We start from the raw sequence: 20,141 nt of genomic DNA on the forward strand, positions 1-20,141 counted from the left end.
GCTCAGCAGGTGTGTGGGACATGTTTCATGTGTTTTCAGACAGACTGCTACGAGGGGTTGTTAAGTCAGATTTAGCTCTGGCTGTGGAGGGAGGGGTCAGCACAGCTGTGCTGAATGCAACCTTCCTTATGAACATGCCAACTTTTTCAGCCCTGTAGTGCAGGGGCCAGTTCTTAGAGTGAGGAAGTAGTTAATGCCAAGACAAATGCTTTTACTGAAAACCAGGGTTTAAACGTTGAATACACTCTGAAAACTAAAAGGTTGTGACATAGTTTACAAGATAGTTTGAAAGTTTGTTATTGAATATCAAATATGACTTAATAATATTGGCTAATATGAAAATGATTAATGGTAAAATATCTGCCTAGAAATACACTTATGTTTTTAAACCACACAAACGAGATCTATTTTTTATTTTTTGTCAATATTCTTTTCTTTGGTCTTGACCACGAGTATATTCTACTTCCCAACCAACCAATGTTTGGCATTTTAAAGTTCAGACTTCTAGATAACTAATTTATCTGTAAGGTACTCCAAAATAAACCTGGTTTTAAATATTCTGTAATTAGTGTGGAATAAGGATAGATACTGTTCAGAGTCTAAAGAGGTTTATAAAAACAATACCATTTCAAAATTACTCTGTAAATTCCTGATCTGAAGGATTTGCAGTGGATGTTTCTTCGGAGGACTTTCCCTCCCCATTCCTTGTGGTGCACTGCTGATTAACGGTTCCATTTCCGGTCATGAAGGATGCTGGCGGTCATGGTGTGAACACTAGGAGCTCTGCCCAGCACTATTAATAACATAATCTTGTTTTGTTAGCAAGCTACATGTCTATAATTAGGTAATATTAGCTTAGTGTGCTGCCAGATGCTATAAGTCGCCATCATTGGCCAATAAATTATTCAGCATCATAAGCATTTGAAAAATTTTAATAAAAAAATTAATAAAATGTATACATAACATTGTCATAACTTAACATTAAGTGATATGTTGAAACGGTGGTGTTTTCCCTCCAGGTTGTTATGCAGTGACATGCATAAAATCTGACTGGTTGACATCCAGTCAGATTAAGAAATTATAATACTGAGAAGTTTTTTTTATTTCAGTGACTTCACTAAGTGAGACACCTTATATAGATCAATTACACACAGGGTAATGTTTTCAGGCCTGTGTTGCTACTAATTATGGTGATTTTCTACATTTTATATTAGAAATTGTATCAGACTATAAAAAAATATATTTATTAATACTGAAACATGAGCTTAATGAGAAGTATGCTTAATATCTGCTTAAGAGTTATTTTTAACAGACTCTTAAAAGTTCCATATTTTTTAACTGATCTAATTCTAAATAATGCTAAAGAGAGGTTTTGTTAATCCCAACCACTTTTAAAACATCTGTGCTCAGATCTGAAGAGTCCACTTAAGGTTTGATCAAATGTGGTCAACACAATTAAATCTGTTTTAGCTCTTTAGCTTAAAAAGGTTTGACGCATATGCTAATTTTTGCTGTATTAGTTGTGATAATCTTAGTATATTTTCTTTGTTTTTTTCAGAGCACAAAAAGATTTACCAGATATTTTAATGTAAAAGCTGTGGAGACTTCAAAAGCTTTTGTAACTGAGCATTATTGGCCAGCCTGTAGCCAATTGGCTGGCCTGTAAGCGTTATTAGTGACTCTGTCAACTCAAGAACTAAATCCTTTCTTATTTCAAAATTAGCTACTCAAAATTTGCTACAGTTGTTTTTGTCAAGATTAAAGTACATATGTTTATATCTGGGGCTAATCATAGTAGCTAATGGGATTGTTTTCCTTCCATTTATCTTTGTCGTTATAAGTTCCTTTAAAGAAAATTGGTTTGAAATGTTTTTTTGGGCCACATTTTTAAAATGAGAACTGTGGTTTTTATTGTATATGGGGGAAATAACAGCAATCTGTTCAATAGGACGACAATGACGGCACTTCACATGAAGGGATCTTTGTGTCCAAGATTGTCGAGAAAGGTCCAGCGGACAAGGAGGGAGGCCTTCAGATCCACGACAGAATAATGGAGGTACGTGACCAATGCTCTGTTGTTTTTCATGTGAAAGTGGGGGACAGAAGTCGATGTACTCTAAACGTCCATCAGGAGCGTGTCAGCGACCTCTCAAAGCTGCAGTCCGAGGTGACGCATGAAACCATGATTTGCGTTTTTCGGGTTTTGGTTTCAGATATCTTTAGTTTCAACAAATACTCTCACAAAGCAAGACTCATCTGGAGGTCGCATTGTTGTGGAGTGTAGCATCGCTGTAGATGAAACTCTGGTTTTCCTTCACTGAGTGAGAGAGAGCTTTGTATTTTCTTCATTTCCCGGTCGGCAAATCCTTTCTGACAGAAGCCGCCGTGTCGCATCCTCCCCTCCGCCTTTAAATGCAAACTTGTGTGGAACAGACGGCTCACGCCTGGAGGTCAACTTCAGGGACAATCTGAGCAACTCGAAATCACAAAGGTTGCTTTTACAGAGAAAGCCGGACTCCCACATAATGCCTGCATTGAAATGAGGAGGTCTGCGAGGGATTGAGAGTGTGTAGTTACCGCGTGCCACAAGATGACAAATATGGTTTGTCGCTGGCTTTATTGTCAAACCTCAGCGAAACCGGCCCTGGAACACTTTGAACAGCACATTGCTCACAGAGATGTTTGTGGAAAGTGTTTACGAGAAAAAGAGAGAACATCTGGGCCGTGTTGATCACTCTAGCCTGTTGTTCTATATACAGAAAAAAATGGCCCAGCTTCTCTGGTTCAGGGCTCAGAATGCTCTTAAGTAATGTTGCAGAAAGACAAACAGTGTCTTACAAAAATAATCACTCCCCTTAAGGTTTTTGACATCTTGTCACAAAAATCACCATCTGTGTTTCCATTACAACGTGTGCAAAACTTTGCTGATTTTCCACTAATGTTGGAAAAACACTGTTTTGCATTTGTGGTGTTTCCATTACATGAGAAACTCAATTAAAATCACATGTGAATAAGTTTGTGTTAATGTGATAAGTCATGAAAAAACCTGACGCTCCATCATTCTCCAACTACTCCTTCTTGTCTTCTTCTTCATGGTTTGTGCCAGTGGAAACATCCCGTTGTTGATCATGTGTAGTGAAAAAAGTGTTTCCATTGCAGTTCTGCAAAATAAACCAAAATCTATACAGCCAAAAAAAACCACTTGATCCTAGTGCAAAAGTTTTATCCAGGAACGAGAGGTTTTTTTAAATTGCTGTTACCATCAAAGTTATTTTTGAATTGTCAAATTGCTCAATTATATAGTCAGTGAAAACGTAGCTACTGTGTCTTATCAGGATTTGAAGTTACACTCTATGAAAAGTCATGCATAATTGTAAAGTTGAAAGATGAGTTTTGAACTTTGAACACATTTTTAATAATGATTGTCTGCTTTAGTCAGATTTAATCTCAGTATAAATCCAGTTGTTCTGTGAAGGAATCAGGTTGTTGGAGAACATTGTTGAACCATCATGAAGACATCAGAAAGGTCAGATTGTGCAATTTGACATTTTGAAAATAAATTTGCTTAATGGAAACACAGCAATTTCAGAAAAACTAGTATTTCGACAAAAATTTTTGGCACTAGAATGAGTTGGTATTTTTTGGTTTTTTTGGATGTATCAAAGCTGTTACGGCCAAAACTGTTATGAGCTTTTGTGCCTTTTTTCGCAAAACTGCAATGGAAGCACTGTAATCTCATCTCAAGTCATGTGATCAACAACCGGATGTTGCCACTGGCACAAACCACAAAAGAGGAGACAACAGGAAGTCATAGGAGGAAATAGCACAATTGCAAAATTGCATTTTTTCAACATCAGTGGAACATCAACAAAGTTTTGTGTACATTTTTACTGGAAATGCAGTGACTGAGCATTGTTCAATTTGTCATGAGAAAACAGAAAGGGAAACGGCCACATATCTTTCTGAACACACCAGCGCCATGGTGAAGCAAAGTGGGGCAGTGAAAGTATTGAGGAATACTTTCTTTAAAGTTAATGGGAAGGGCCCACTTTATTGGCAGAGTGACAGGAAGGTTGCCATGGTAAAAGGAAGCCTATTGCATAACATTCCAATGAAAATACATGGAAATCTGTTGTAACTTGACAAGATCTGGAAAAATTAATAGGATTTGAATAGTTTTGCAAATGACTTTAAGCAATACAGGGCTTGTTTGGGCTTTCATATAATTAAATTTGTAAATTTACTCCAATGCTTAGTTGGAACAGCAGCTGATCTAAGCCGATAAGAGAACATAGCAGCATCAATATCGGCATCGGTATGTTAGCCAAATTTTATGATCGATAAGTGAAACTGGCTGATGTTAACAGCCATTATTTATTTCCATTTTGTTGCTGTTTGTGTATATTTTTTATGAGGAAGCAGAGAAGCAATGTAGACGGTTTTTCACCAAGCTGAAAGGGTAAGGTAATGTGAAGAATATTGGTAAATATTGATTATCGGCCCATGTTTTCACATCTCTACATCAAAAAATGGTACTTTATCTCCTTTTTATGAGGTTTTGTGCTAGTAAGTAGAGAACAGTTCATGGGGACACATGTATAACGCATGCATACGCACAAAAAATGTGCGGCGCCATATTTTACCCACAAGTCATATATCAAAAATGAACCTGCCGTGGAAATGTGCGGCAGCCACACACATTTCTTTTGTGGACAGTAACAAACTACAAAGGACCAAAACTCACCTAAATGCACTGAAATCTGACTCCATTCAGTGTTACTGAACCCAAAGAGCATCAAACCCAAAGCTTTTCATGATTTTATTCTGTTACTGTTTAAACATAAACGGTGAAACTGAACCACATTTATCCTCAGACAACATAACACACACATTAAATAAATTAAATAAAAATTAAAGGAGTGTAAATAAACCTCACTTAGCTCTAACTAGTACATTTCCTCATTTTCTGTCACATAAATATGTAACTGTGCATCAGCCTGTGTGCCGAAGCGCATGGAGAGCATGTTATCTGTGGGACCCTTTCATTCTCACTGAAAAAGAAAATTTAGTCGGATCAGCAGTTTAACTCCGAACCAGTCAGGTTTGATTATTCTTAAGGTGGACAAGGTATGTAGAAAATCAAACGTATATAAGCAGCTGTGCAAAGGTATGTCACATAATTGTGGAGCCCTTTGACTCTGATGGAGAACATTGATGATCCGGAGGGAGTGTGTGTTCAGAGGTCAGATTGATCTGCCGGGAAATATTGATGATGGTTTATGAGCGTTTAGCTGTGTTCAAAGCTTAAAGAAGGATCCATGCGTTACTGGTGCAGCTGGAGCTGCTGCAGGCCAGACAGTCATCATTCAGTCAAGCTATACCTGCTTTATTATTAATTGTTTTTATCTTGTAACCAGGTTGCTATATATTGCAAATTTTTTGCCCAGGTCCCTCTTGAAAATGAGATCTAGATCTCAACAGGGTTTACCTGATTAAATAAAGGCTTTATGAATGTGGCTTTATGGACAGAAAGCATCTCTATTCTGTAAACGTGCAACTGATAGACATGATTTCTCTATTTAGAATAAACGTCCACATTCCCCACTCAACCAAAGGACTTGCTGACACACTGTCTGTCTGTAAATCTCGGCTGAACGCTCTGCTGTTCAAACAAGAATTTCCATTTGAATCTCTTTATTATTTTTTTTCTTCTATTTTGATTTTTTTTCTTTAAAATGTATTATTTTTATTTTTGCAAGGTGACCTTATCTGCCCTGAAAGCACCTTTTAAATAAAATGTATAACAATTATTATTATAAATACTTATACTGCTGCAAGCAAGGACCGTTGCCATGGTTATGGCTTCATGTGGTGTCAGACTTCGGAGTTTTTATACTAATGTATTTAATGTATTTTGGTGACAGGGCAGCTGCTCTGTTTCCTGAAAATTAGGATTTATAAAGTAAAGGTGCGCAGCACGTGCGTGCGCACGGCTTTATACATCAGAATTTTTTTGTGCGCCACATTTTCTAAATTTGTCTGTACGCCAGTTTTTAATGTGAAAGCTGTGCACTCTTTTGTCCATGTGGCCCCTGATGTTTACACATTTGGTTACTTCAGAACCAAATACTGAGGGAAGCAAAACAGTGCAGATTTTGCCACAAGACCATAAGCTGTACTCTTGTTCGTCTTGTTTCCCAACCTCTGGTTGAGGAAGTCATGAAACCTTTCCAGAGGAGAAGTAGAGTGCCAAGAGAACACAGGAGAGCCTGAAGATGTTTGCTTAAGAGGTCAAAGGGTTATTAGACAAAAAGCCAACAAGATAAATCATTTCTCAGCTAAAATGGAAATGTACAAAAGACTGCGAGCTGATTTTTTTATTTTTTTTTAGGTGAAACATGAGAATAAAAAAGGTTCTGATTTCTAAGTATTCTTCTGTTTTAATGGGTTGAAGCAGAACGCTCTCATGTCAGAAATGCCATGTCATGACACCGTTTGCATTTGTGTAAGTGGCATCTGTAACTTCAGGTGATTGGGTCTTTGAAACTTGTGGTTTGCAGATCTGAAGCAAAGGAAATGGATCCTAGTCAGCGAAAGGTAGCTTCCTGTTCCTGTTTTGAACGTTTAGCTGAGACTGTGTGCAGCGGCGTCCTAGTTAACTTTGAATGTGAGGCACAGTGCATGTAAACACAGAAACCTTTAAAATGTCATTTGTCATCCTCCCTTCTTGAAAGGTCGTTTTTTTTCTCTCTCATTTTGAATCGGCCTGAAAACAGGTGATCTGTTTGATTCCTTCGTTTGACTCGGTGTAGATGTATGGAAGAGGATTATGGCCACTGAAAATGGAATGAATTAAAGTCGGAATTCTGTAATAATTAATTCCTCAAACTTTTCTCTTAATCATTTAATCATGAGGGATACATGTAGTGCAGTTTTCCTGCTCAGGACTGCCATGTTAATACTGCATTGACATTTGCAGTCCAGCCAGCTGCTGCCCTTTTGATGCTTCTCAGATTTTTTTTTAATCCACTTTTTTTCTGTTTTGTTTTTAATGTAGAGCGCCAATATAATGATGAATGTGACTCAATCTAATATTATGGTGTACTAAATGATGTACTTTTTACATCATTTTATTTCAGTACTTGGTATGAAGCACTTAAATGCTGAAAAACAGCAATTATAGTGTTATGTAGACTTCTAATTATCATTTAGCGATGATCCCCATCTCCACCCTCTCTGGTTGCTTCACCATTTTTCTTCTTTTTAATCTTTGCCATACATTACTATTTTGGGAATGAAAATGATTTGTCTTCCTTAAACCTGTGTGTTGACCATTTATCAATTTGTTTCTGTCCTGACTTTGGCGCTCTATAATTTGAAATAATTTTCTCAAATCTGTTCCCTGTCTATTGCTTGGAAATGACATTTTGGTTTGATCAGATAAGAGTTGCATCAGAAATGTGCTTAATGGAAACACAGCAATAAAAAAATTAAAAAAAAACCTTCACATTTTCCAATTAAAAGGTTTTGTGCTAGAATGAGGTGTTTTTTCTATCCTATCAAAATAGAAGTATTTTGGAGTTTGTTTTACATCATATTAGTGATCAACAGCCAGATGTTACTACTGGCATAAACCATGAAGAAGAAGACAACAGGAAGTCGCAGGAGGATGATGGTTTGTTTTGTTGCAGCTTTCAAGGCATAAAAAGTTCATAAAAAGTTGTGTGTCGAATCCATAACTTTTCTGTAAAATTAAAGACTACAATTTCCCATGATGCCACACAGGTAGCCGCTCCCAAGTAGACCTGAATAAAACGCAAACCTCTGATTGGCTGATATATGATGAGCATTAACACTGTGGTTGAATTATGAAAATATCTCATGTTCCTGTTTACATCTGTTGCTGCCATTATTTTTAATGACTTATCATGTCAATAAGCTCACTTATGTGTGATTTTAATTTCATTTCTTATTTAATGGAAACACCGCAATGGTGAAATTGTGTTTTTATGTCATTAGCGGAAGATAGACAAAGATTTGTGCACATTTGTAATAGAAATGCAGCTTCTGAAACTCAGAGAACCCACCAGAAGCAATAAATGGATCCAACATGGGCATGAGGATTCAGAACAGGCTGGGGGTCTGGAGGGCAGATGGGCGTCCCCTACCTGAGCTACAGGCTGCTATGAATCAGCACATGAATACTGCCTTGTTCAGACAGACTTTTTTCCTCTCTTAAAACCTCGAGGTGTGTTTGCTTTCACTCTCGCCTCGTAAGCCCAGAGCTGCCACTGTTTACTTTGTGGTTTCATGAAAAAGTTCTGTTTCAGCTCTGCTCTTACAAACAGGCTTGTTTTCCTATTCGCATGCCCAATTGATATATTATCTCAATTGTGTTTTAAAATTACTATATAATTCTATATTTTCAAAAGCCTGGACCCTTTTTGTGTGGGTCAATGACCCTTGTGGGCCACATTAAGAAATATATTAATATTTCCACATTAAGAAATATTTGTTTTTAAAGGGGAAGTGTTATGGAAAGTTGACTTTTTTGAGCTCTACATAATATTATGTTATCATCAAAAACACACCAGGAGAGTCGCTTTGATTCTTTCATGCATGTTTGAAAAAACCTTTAATGTCCTGTGGCAATCATTCAGCTGTGCAAAACACCTCAGTGGACCTAGCTCTGCTTTCAAGGACGAAGCTCCACCTTCGTGGAGCAACTTGGAGCTACAGTTTCCAGATGTCCTCCAGCTCCTTCAGACTAGCCAGCAGCAATTAGCAAACACCTGGTTGAACTGCTGAGCTCCTTATAGGATATACTTCTCAGTGTAACGCTGGTGAGAAGATTCTTAGAGTTAATGAAGAAGCCATGTTGTGATGACTTTTTGAAGGTGGCGTTTCAGAAAGAGCAGGAGTTTTTTAAAGAGACAGAGACCCAATTTCAAGGCATTGAATCAAGTCATATTTGACATTTTCAGCAGCTTTATAACAACTGAGGATAACATAGTTACTTATGTTATTAAAATGTACAATATGCCTGGAAAATTCATAGCACTTTCCCTTTAAGGCATGTCTGATCTAGCCTTTTTATCAATCTTTCCACCATCCTGTCCAAAATGGTGCTTAGATTGTTGTCAGTGATGGAAACAGGTTTATTCTGTGTAATACAATGCCTGGAGTTGCCTAATCAAATTGACACTAATATGTTGTCAGCGCGCATGGCATCAAGCAAAAGTTGCTCAGCTCGTTATTGTTGGGGGGAGAGGAGCATATTAACCCTTAGAGGGATCACATGTTGTTTCTCATTCTGAGGGAAGAAGCAGGCCTTTGTCTGGCTCTTTTTATTGGATTTTGGCCCCCGCGTATGCAGCACGTCTATTCCCCCTGATGGGGCGAGCCCAACACGGCCCACGACCGGCCCCGTAGATGGGACAAATCCAAACCCCGGGGCTAAGTGGGCCAATCCTCGCAGCAAGCCACATTCCTGTGCCCCGTGGTCCAACTGGGGCCCAAGCGGGACGCTAAATCAAATCTAACTTTAAAGAGTCCCTAATCAGCTTCTGGTGGTAGCCACTGCCCAATGCTGGAGCGGCTTTTAGGCATCGGAGACAAGCACATCTTTGTTTTCCACTGCACCATATGTGAGGTGGGTGGTGGTTGTTGGGAGGGAGGGTTCCAGGATGTGGAGTTGTCTCAGAGTGGAGATGGTGTGACTCCTGCCTTGTCTGCGCCGTTCGGGGTTCTTTATTGTGTTTTCCACTCTGTTTAAATGGCTCAGCAGCTGAAAGGCCAGCCGGCGCTTCATAATGTTTTTTGTGGAGCCATCCAGTCTGGGCATACTGTAAATGTGTTTGCTCCGCTCCGGCACCATCCCTGTTGGCTTCTTGCTGCTGCTAGAGCTTAATTTACCACCCCTACAAAAAGTCTTAAAACAGACAGAAATAGACAGGTATAGTTAAGACCAATCATCCTGCCTATCAATCACTGTCCCCAGAGGAACAGGAATGGTCGGCTCAGGTTGCTGCTTGTCGCGTCGGCCCCTGACCTCAAAGCACAGACTGCCCACTGACTCCTAATTAACTACCCTCAATTAAACCCAATAGGCTGATTAACAGACCCTTAGTTGTGCTGTAATGGCCCGTTGTTTCCTCCCAGCTCCCCTCAGATATGCATCTTGGCTCTAGCTTGCTAATCACAACCTGCTCAGGCTTTTTTCACTAGCAGGACATATATTATTTTAACAGGCTTGAAATATTCTCATGTTTTAATCGGGTTAAACGTTTATGCAATTTTTTTTTTTCATCAACATTATCAAGATCCCTGCATCCAGGCTATCTAGCTGCCTGAGAACATTAGTGAAGAAGAGCAGACAGGTCAGGAAAAAACCTAAGAAGTTTAAGGCAGCATTGGATCATAAAACAATATCCACCTGAGCCCAAAACCTACCACCTACCACTACTATCAATCTAAGCGGACATGCTTAGTTTTCATAGTTGAAAAATTACATTAATTTTATTCCTTCCAATTCACAATAATGTATTACTTTTTATTGCAATATCATATTAAATTCCCAAAAGGTACATTTTAGTTTTTTGTGGTAACAGAGCAAAATGTAAAAAAAAATCTCATTGTACTTTTCCATTTCACACATCAGAGCAAATGTTAGGCTTCTGTTTGCATTTGAAATGAGAATTTTAGCACAAACCTTCTTACCTAATTGATTACACCCCATAAACTCATTGGGAAGACCGTGCTTTAACATTTGCTTAGTAACAGCAGTCATTCTTCTGTTATTCTGAGTAACTGCTCTAAAAATAACCCAATGTATCGATATCTGAGACGATCCAGCAGGGAATTGCGCAAAAAAACATAAAGCAAGCGAAATGGGGAATGGTGGCAACGACGAGGAGCAATCAGCTCCCTAGCTGTGATGACAGTTTTCACCACATTCTTCTTCTACTGTGTAGACCACAGTTAAAAATGTTGTGCTACTAAATTGTAGAGACTGTAAATCTGTCAGCTTGGTTTCTGCTGCATGAAAGCCAAAAGATTTATCCTGTTCTTTTATGTTAATTCTATGAGCAAAAAGTAGAAACAACTTAAACAAGTAAAATATGTCATCCTGTTTGTTGTCCCAGAGTGTTTAACACGGAGCCAGAGCAGAAAGAGCTGATAGCTATCACAAACACTAAACTGGGAGTGGTGAGTAAGGGAAATCACTTCAAGGCAGAAACAGGCTGCCATCTTAAATATAAATCACAAGATGTTGAGGTGCATGTGGTTTTAGTTGAATAAAAATATCAGCTGAACAATGGGCGTAGTTGTATCCCACCTGACATTACTACTGGATCCTCGTGAGAGCCTTTAAGACCGTTAGCGACAGTGTGATTAAAAACGGAGGGACTTTCCCATCCTGTAATGCCGACTCAAAGTCCTGCTCGTTGACAGCAGACGCCCTGACACGTGTGTTTGGTTGAATGGAAATTGCTCCATGCTAACAGTAATTTAAACATGTGGCACCATCTGATCCAGCATTGGTCTTTCAGCAGATTATAGGCTTTATATTTTGATCATCAATCAAAGCTTAAGGAGTATCCCTGTCATTCTTTCAAAGGAAATGACTACAGTTCCTTCTACAGGAAGATGGAGACTTTACTTTCTCCTTTCCCTTAGCTCCACATGACTTTAATATGTTATAGCTGTTAGACATGTGCCAACATCATCACATTAGTGCAATAAGAGAACCTTATTTCTCATTTTGTCAAATACAGTTTCCCTTCATTGTAATTCAGAGTTTTATATCCAAAAGTGCCTTTCAGAAACCATTGCCAACATTGGCATCTCAACTCTTAGTTAAAAGAATTCAAATAAAACATTTGAAAACAAATCTTGATATTCCAATTTTATTCAAGCTGGTGTTATCATCTACAAAAAGTTTAAAGTTTCAATTTTTGTTGCTTCAAGGATGATTTTTGTTTTAGAATGGATTTCATTTCATTTCGTCTTGAACCAGTCATTAATTAGACAAGTAACACTGAAGTATCAATGAAGTCTGAAAGTTGATGACCCAACTATCTCTTCATCAGATTAGTGGATGGGGTGTATGAGGCAGCAAGTAAAGATTTCGTCCTCAAAGTTTTTGGAAGCAGAAAAATTACTAAACATACAGATTTGACTGAGTTTGACCAATATTGACGGTTAGATGACTCCAAAACTGCAGTCCTTGTGACTTCCTCCTATTCTATGGTGTCTCAGCAGCCATGTTTCCATCAGCTTTTTATGCACATTTCGAAGTATTAGAAAAGTTTAATGGTAATGACAAAATTCTAAATAATTTTCTCAATTTCGCAAAAAAAGATTTATGCTGGGGCGTGCTGTGGTGGAGCAGGGGGTTAGCACGCCCCACGTTTGGAGGCCTTAGTCCTCGACGCGGACGTCGTGGGTTCGACTCCCGGTCCCGACGACCTTTGCCGCATGTCTTCCCCCCTCTCCTTACGCTCCTACTGTCACAAAAATACAAGCCACTAGCGCCGCAAAAACTCTTCGGAGAAAAAAATGGGGAAAAAAAAGAAGAAAAAAAAAGATTTATGCTCACTTGAGGTGGCTTTTAGAAAAAGAGTTAATGTGTCAAAGGGAGATGGAAATATTATTGCTGAATAAGTTCTGAAATAATGAATCCCAGTCCCACCCTCCAGCGTGGAGGGGAGGACTTTCCATTTTTTTGAGTGAGATATGTGCTTCTTGCTAAAACTGTAAGTAGCATCAACAGCTGATGAAATTCCTCTTTGCGTAACAGTAGATGGAAACATGCCCGAATCACATTTTCTTTTTTGCAACATTTGAAAAGTTTACTCAAAATTTGCATAACAGTTGGATAAAAACATAGCTAGTATGTATCAAAGTGATTCAAGAAAGGATCAGTGGTGAGGCCACACACAGTGTCATGGTGAGCTAGAATTTGCTGATGCAAATGGTGAACAAAGGCTAGCCATGTGAACAGGTGCTGTTGCTCAAATTGCTCAAAGTGTTAATTGTTGTTTTGATTGTAAGTTGCATGGGAGTTGTTGTATATGGGGCTGCATAGCAACAGACCAGTCAGGATACAGATGCTGGCCTCTGTCCATTGGCCAAAGCACCAGCAGTAAGCATGTGGTGAAGCATCAGAAAGACTATAAAGCAATGGAAGAAGGTTTGCCTTATCTAGTGAATTGCGTTTTTTCTTTTACATCAAACACACAGCCAAGTTTTGTTGCCAGGATTCACTATGGTGAAAATGCCAGCCATAGGCTAGAGTGTGATGTTTTGGCAATGGTCTGCTTGGAAACCTTGGATCCCGCCATCAATGGGAATGTTGCTTTGGCATTTACCACCTACTTATGCAATGTCACAGACCATCTACGGACTTTCAAGAACAAAATATATTCTGTCATTTGTGGTCTCTTTCATCAGGATAATGTTCCTGGCTTCAAAGCAGAAATAGCTCAGGAGTGACTTAAGAAGCTACCATGAGTTTGAGGTGTTGAGGGTTTAACGTTTCCTTCATCTTGAGCCAATTGAGCACGTGTGGGATGGGTTTTACAAATAATTCCAGTCCTTGAAAGCCCCACCTTGCAGCTTAAAGTACTTAAAGGATCTGCTGTATCACAACTTCAGGGGTTTAGTTGAGTCCATCCCTCAACGATTCAAAGCTGTTTTGGCAGCAAAGGGCGGGCCATCACACCACAATCAGGCAAGTGGTCCTAATGTTGAACATGTTTAGTGTATATTTGGAGTTTCTGAAGATGCTGCGTAGCTATTCATATTTACCATTCAATGCAATGACTTATCGTGCTTATTTTAACAGTCTGTAAAAAGTAAGATTAAATAAATCAATTGCATTTGCCCTCCCCCAAAAAATAATCGTCCCATAAGCCTGTCTCTACAAGGCTTGCTATGAAGAAATACTAACGTTTCCAAAGAGCGTCACCTCTGTGACAGCCTGAGCCTCACGGCGGGTGTGATGCTGCCTAATCAGCCAACGCAGACTGCAGCACTGTGGCCTTGGCTCGTTCTGCTGCCAGCAGATGTTGGGCTTTATTTGCCGGGTCTCCATTAGGACCCAACAGATGCACAGCACACAGGGTTGACTTCACCAGACATAATTGTCCCTTCTGTAAATGACAGATGTTCAGTAACATCCAGACTAATTGGAAAGCAATAGAAGGTACTGATGGGGGAAAAAAAAAATGCGACACACATGCGATGGCTTAACATATCGACATACAGTAGCTCTGCAGTGTGAGACAGTTGGCACACCTGAACTCGCTCTTTTTTAATCACCCCCTGGCTGGGGAACAGGATTAGCCTCCTATTTGTCTTCACCAGCTGGTTGCAGTGCAAAAAGCACAAATGGACTGGCAGTCATCGGCTACAAGCGGCAGAAACTTGGCATCCCCTATCAAAATGTTTTTGCTCACTTTACTAACTAATCTCACTGCTCTCCCTCTCCGCCGGCCTCTCATGAGATGCAGTTAAAATCCCATCAGGTCGGTGGCCAATTTGCCAAACTGTTGGCACCCTTCCTGCCTTTTTTTTTCATGCAAATATGTGCAAATAGAAGGGCGCCACTCATCAGCATGCTTCTGTTTCTCTGGCCTGCCCTCTTGTTGGCATAAAAGAGATGTTCTCTTTCAATTGTAACCTCTCTGTCTCAGTCATGACCTGCTTCCTCTTTTGGACAAACACCCTGGAGGGATCTTTGTCAGCTCATTGATCAAGCTTTTTGGAAAATGCGAGAAAAGAAGTGCCTTCCTCAGACATTCCTGCTCATGTTTTTGCTTTTTCTTCCTCTCCTCAGTACATGAGTTATTCTTTGTGGGGAAGTATAGTGTGCTTTGTCTCACTCTCTCTTTCCTTCAAGCTAGCTATGCTTTCTCTGAGAAAATACAGGTGCTCTTGTCTTCAAGTGCACTCTTCTCTGTACTCTCATTCCACCTGTGTATTCACTGATAAATGCCACATGTTCTGAGCTACTGAGATGAAAAAGAAACTGTTTTCTTTAACCCCTTTTGTAAATATTTGAAGGGCTTAACTTAAAATAGTTTGAACAAACAGAGCTTGGGTAATAGCTTTTCAGACATGAGTAGAAAAAAAACAACAAAAAAAATATTAATACCTTCATCCACTCTGTAAAATGGTACACCTTGTAGCTGGGGTCAAATAGGTTGTGTCCACAAAATTCCTGCAGACTTTTGACATATGATAGTGCTTATGCAGAGAAAATAATTGGCAAGCCAGGGAGAAAAACCCCTGGACCACCAGCTGAGTGGACGGTATGGAGTGCCAAGGCCGATGCCAAGGTGTCAATAAAGATACCTTTTCTCCTCGGTAACAGAGGGCTGCTTTGATTAGTGCCTCAGCAAGACTAAACAGCTTTTAATCAGAGAGGTATGCCAGTGGCTGCCATTTTGCCTGGATGGAAGCAAATTTTCCTCCATAAGTGAACAGAGCAGCAGGGTGATTGATATATGCAGGAGGTTAAGGATGCCCCCTCGATGAGTAAACGTTCCTGACTAACTTTAAAGAGAATGTGTTTCCTTTTTCTCATGTAAAAACAGTAGTACCAAAGCAGAAAGTTGAAGTTGGCCTAGATAATTGGATAGTAGAAAAATCCTTCCAATTCTGATTTGTAGACCATTGATTGGTGTGGGTTCTGTTTTTTTCTTTGATTGTGTGATGTTTACTGCTTTTTGCCATGCAGAAACCTTTAAGAATGTCATTCCTCTGTGTCTAGTTGTGCAAACTGTGAAGGGCTGTTCTCTGTCTGCTAAATCGGGGTTCATCTGCCAAGCACCGGGTTGCCATCATCACTCAGACAAAACCCAGATTTACAGCAGATATCCATTTATCTTTAGTTTCCATATCACACGAAGTCACCCAGCACTACTTCTGCCAGGACATGCACTTTAGGGCGATAACGGAAGAAAAAACAGCAAGAGCTCGGGAATCCAGCCAGCTGATGCGGTACTGATTCAGACAAAGGCAGAAAAGGGAAAAGACACCACTCAGTTTGTCCCACTCTTGGAAGTTCAGTTTGGCATTGCTCTTTAAATTCTTTATCCAATAACAAACACTGAGATGAATTTGGCTGATTTTCCTCTGAACCTACTCTCTGGAGTTATTCGTGGAGTGAGAGAGGTCCATCTCCAACACGGCGGCCCCTCTGCTCTTTAGCAATGCCATATCAGGCCAACAGCTGCTGTCTCTCTCAGTAAAGGAATGTTGACTTCTGGGGCTTGCCTTCACACACGCACCGGATCTTACACAAGGTCCTTTATTCTTGGGCTTATGGCCTTGATTTTTTTTTTTTTAAGGAAATCTCTTCTTGGAAAAATCTAAACATTTATTGAATTTTGCCATTAAACTTCAAGGATCCCCAGTCTACAGTAGTTCCTTTGCTACCTGACTCCTGGCTTACCCTGATTTAGGAGACCTAAGCAAGGTATCTCAGGTAAAGGCTGCTCGTTTCACTCTGTGGCTCAAATTCTTGAGCTGGAGCCAACGAACTGTGATTGCTCTCACAGCTGTCCCTTGGCACATCAAGATGAGGTCTTTTTATCAGATTTCTTGAGTATGTTGGGAGCGCATGACTGCAGCCTGTTCTGTTCAGAGAAAAGAGCCTTGCGCAACACACAAAGGGGATGGCCACCCAGGACAAATCCTGGAACGTTTCAGCTTCTCTCTCTGGTTCTCGCTGTCCGTTTTATTTTCTTTATTTATCTGGATTTGAGGCTTGTGGTTTCTTAAAAACATTATCACAGTGTGTTAAAATTGCTGTGAAAATAAAAGCTGCATGTCTGTCTGAATGTAAAAAAAGAAAGCTTCTCTGTCTTCATCTGGCCCACCTCCCAGTCCCGTACCTCCAAACAGCCGAGTCGTTCCTCCAGACAAACCACAAAGACAGGCTCTATTGCTCTGCTTCCAACAGAAAGCACTTCACCTCCTGTAAGGAGCACGGCCAAAGCTCTCATAATTCAAACTATAATTAGGAAATGCTCATAGAAGTGTCTCGCCCTCAGAGTTCTTGTTTCAGGTAAGGCAGTCAGAAACTGAAGTGATTCCAGACTGCTAATGTCTGTCTCGGCAGAAGTCTGGGCTCTCTTATTATTTTAGTGCAAAGGTCCAAATAAACCCAGCGTGGGTCACGACCTCAATGATCTGAACCAAATGTGCTGCACTTTGCGACCTTTGTTGAGAGATTTAGCCTGAGAAGTGGATGAGTGTTAGCTGTGTTTGACATTGACAAATAGAACTTTAACTTAGCCATAATGTGTCATGTTCTGTGTTGTCTGTGTATTTAATTAGAGTTTTCTGTGTCCCCGAGTCTTTGTGTTGTCCTTTCTTCCCCTTGATTGTTTCCCAGGTGTGTCTCGTTTCTGTGATTACCCTCCTGTGTATTTAATGTCACCTGTGTCCCAGCGTCTCTGTCGGGTCCTTGTCAATATCAATGTCTTGTCGATGCATCTATGTGCGAGCTGCCTGTTGTTTTGGACTGTGTTTTCGCCATTAAATTTCATTATTCATTTTACCTGGGTCCGCTGCGTCTGCCTCACCAACCCTCACCACACCGTTCCATGACATAATGCTGTCAGCTTGATCGGAAATTCTAAAATATAAACGTGGCCAAAAACAAACAAGCAAGCAAAAAAACCCCATTATTTTGTATTAAAGATGTGCATAGTTACCCTAAAGTTATAAAGTTCTTTCATCTATAACATCAAGTCTGGGTTTCATCATGTTAGACAGTTATATTTTTGAGGTACTGTCTTATAAAATCACAATAATCTGCTAATCTATTAATAGCAGAGCTAATTTATTTGTTTAGCACTTTTGAAAACTTTGAAAACTTAGGTTCCCTAAATTTTCCAAGAAATTCTGAAGTATAATTTACTACGTTATTCTTGTCGTAAAATTTCAGTCGACTAAAGTTCGATATCTGTGTTGAAGGTTTGGTTATTTGTTTAAGAATTCTTCAGATAGTTCAATGTTTATGTTCAAGTTCTAATTTTGAAGTGGGTGAAAGCTGTTGATGCAGCAGCTCTGCTTCCTCACCTCACCTTCTCTTTTTTGTTAAGTAATTTTATTGAGCAAGTAGCAAGCACACAACAAACAAACGAGGCAAACAGAAAAATACAACTGTGGCCAGAATGGTCCCAAAACACAAGAGGAAGCAAACAACTCAAATACCCAAGGAAAACACCAAGTTGCATATAATTTAAGTTCACCTTAGTGATGGACTCAGTTTTTCTTTTCTTCAGATAAAAGCCAGAGTCTAACAATTGTCTTTAACAGTCAACAGTTGAGGGGCCACATTTGGTACCGGACGCCACTCATCGAGCTCCACTTACTGGGTTGCTTTGAGTTGAGGCAATGCACTCCTCAGGCTCGCATACAGCTGATTCTGTGATGCTCTGGAACGGCTCCGCTTCTCCGGCGTGCCACGCCTTCTCCAGCCCCAAGGGTGTGGCCTGAGGCTCCTCTCTGCCCCGATCACCCTCCGGTCTACCTGCCAGGACTCTGCGCCTGGTGCAGGGATTCTTGCTCTTCTTTCTGGAGCGTGTCTGTGACGATCGCCTCACCAAGTCAGTTTGCGTCTTCTTCTAGCTCGGCTCATTTTGTCTGGCTTTGATTAGTCTCTGCAGACACCTGTACGAGAAGCCAATTACTGCTCTCCACCTCTTTAGACAATCAGCCATCAGTTCAGAGTATTCGAATTGTTAAAGGAAAAAACCAACACAATACAGACCAGCAAAATACAACCAAAAATTACAACAATCACATTTACACACTTACATGAACACCCCATCAGGGGAGATAATTGATCAAATACATTCAAATGTGCAATAAGACATTTGAGGGCAAAATAACGTGTCAGAGATTCTTGGTGGGTATCAACTTGGTTGAATTAATGCTTTTGCTTTAGCATTAGCTTTAGCATTAGTGGTATCAATGTTTATGATTAGTGCTTTAGGGTTGGCACAACTTACTACCTAGTTAGTGGTGATCACCGCGGGTTAGTGTTGAGCAGAACTCAGAATTTAAATTTCTTATCCGTCCACCACTACCCTCTCCATTGAGTCATTGTTGTTATGTTTGTCCATCCATATTTTTTGTGGTTTTTGCAGGTTTCATATTTCAAGTGTGACCTCTGTAGGAATGTGTGCCATCAATTCACAGTAAGTTATGAAGAAACACATTTAAAAATTAATTAAAATTCACCTGGAAATAAATGCACTTTGGACTTTTTCTTCTGGAAGAGTTTGTACAGGAACCCTGTCTTGCACCCTATTTCACTCCTAAAACCAAGAACAGGCTGACTAATGAGCTCACTTTTACTGGGCTTTAGGTTTATTTACTCAACATCTTTGGTCGGGGCGTTATAGGGTTGCTTTTTAAGCAAATACACAAATCTTTACTAGAACCAGTTGTTTAAAAACCCATTGACAAATGGTTTCACATAGATCCCCATCTACTCAATGGCATTAAGTCAGAGTTTGTTTCTTATCTTCCCTGCAGCGACGTTAAAAATGCTGAGTCCAGCGGTTTTGTAACATGTAAATCCAAAGTGGGCCAGGTCACCCACACTTTTCCTGGTCCCTCCAAACCTTTGGTCTGGTGAACAAAAGCACAGCAATGTCTGCACTTTTTACCTCGGATGAGAAGAACAAACCTCCCCCCTTCCATCATCACCACTTTCAAAGGAGGGACAGTAGAGAACATATTGACCAGCAGCATCTCTGTCTGGTTTGGAGCATGTAACACCTCTGACTGGCTACGTGTAGAGAGTGTGGTGAGGACAGCTGAGAAAATCATCGGGACTGAGCTTCCTTCCATCCTTGACACCGCTCACAGTCGCTCGCCCCTTCCACCCTCACCATGGTTTGTTCTCCCTGCTGCCCTCTGGGAAAAGGTTCAGCAGCTTCAAATGGAGAACAACCAGATTCCACAACAGCTTCATCCCTCATGTCATAAGACTACTAAACTATTTTTTATTATATATATTTATATTGATGCTTTTGAATTCTATTTATTTTATTATTATTGGAGCCTCGCAAATGTTGCTCAATATGTAGATTTTAAATGTACAATCAGTGCCA

The 20,141-nt window shown here is 39.9% G+C and overlaps 1 protein-coding gene across 2 annotated transcripts in view; it reads left to right on the plus strand.

Annotated features, from left to right (window-relative positions):
- The window catches only part of pdzrn3b (PDZ domain containing RING finger 3b), a 126,176-nt gene that overhangs the window by 16,125 nt on the left and 89,910 nt on the right, over positions 1 to 20,141 (plus strand). For both annotated transcript variants that reach the window (XM_032548967.1, XM_032548968.1), the window contains exon 3: positions 1,949 to 2,056. In XM_032548967.1, coding sequence (XP_032404858.1) covers positions 1,949 to 2,056 — 108 coding nt within the window. The remainder of the gene's footprint in view (positions 1 to 1,948; positions 2,057 to 20,141) is intronic.

This window comes from Xiphophorus hellerii, chromosome 20, assembly GCF_003331165.1.
Source record: "Xiphophorus hellerii strain 12219 chromosome 20, Xiphophorus_hellerii-4.1, whole genome shotgun sequence".
NCBI lineage: Eukaryota > Metazoa > Chordata > Actinopteri > Cyprinodontiformes > Poeciliidae > Xiphophorus > Xiphophorus hellerii.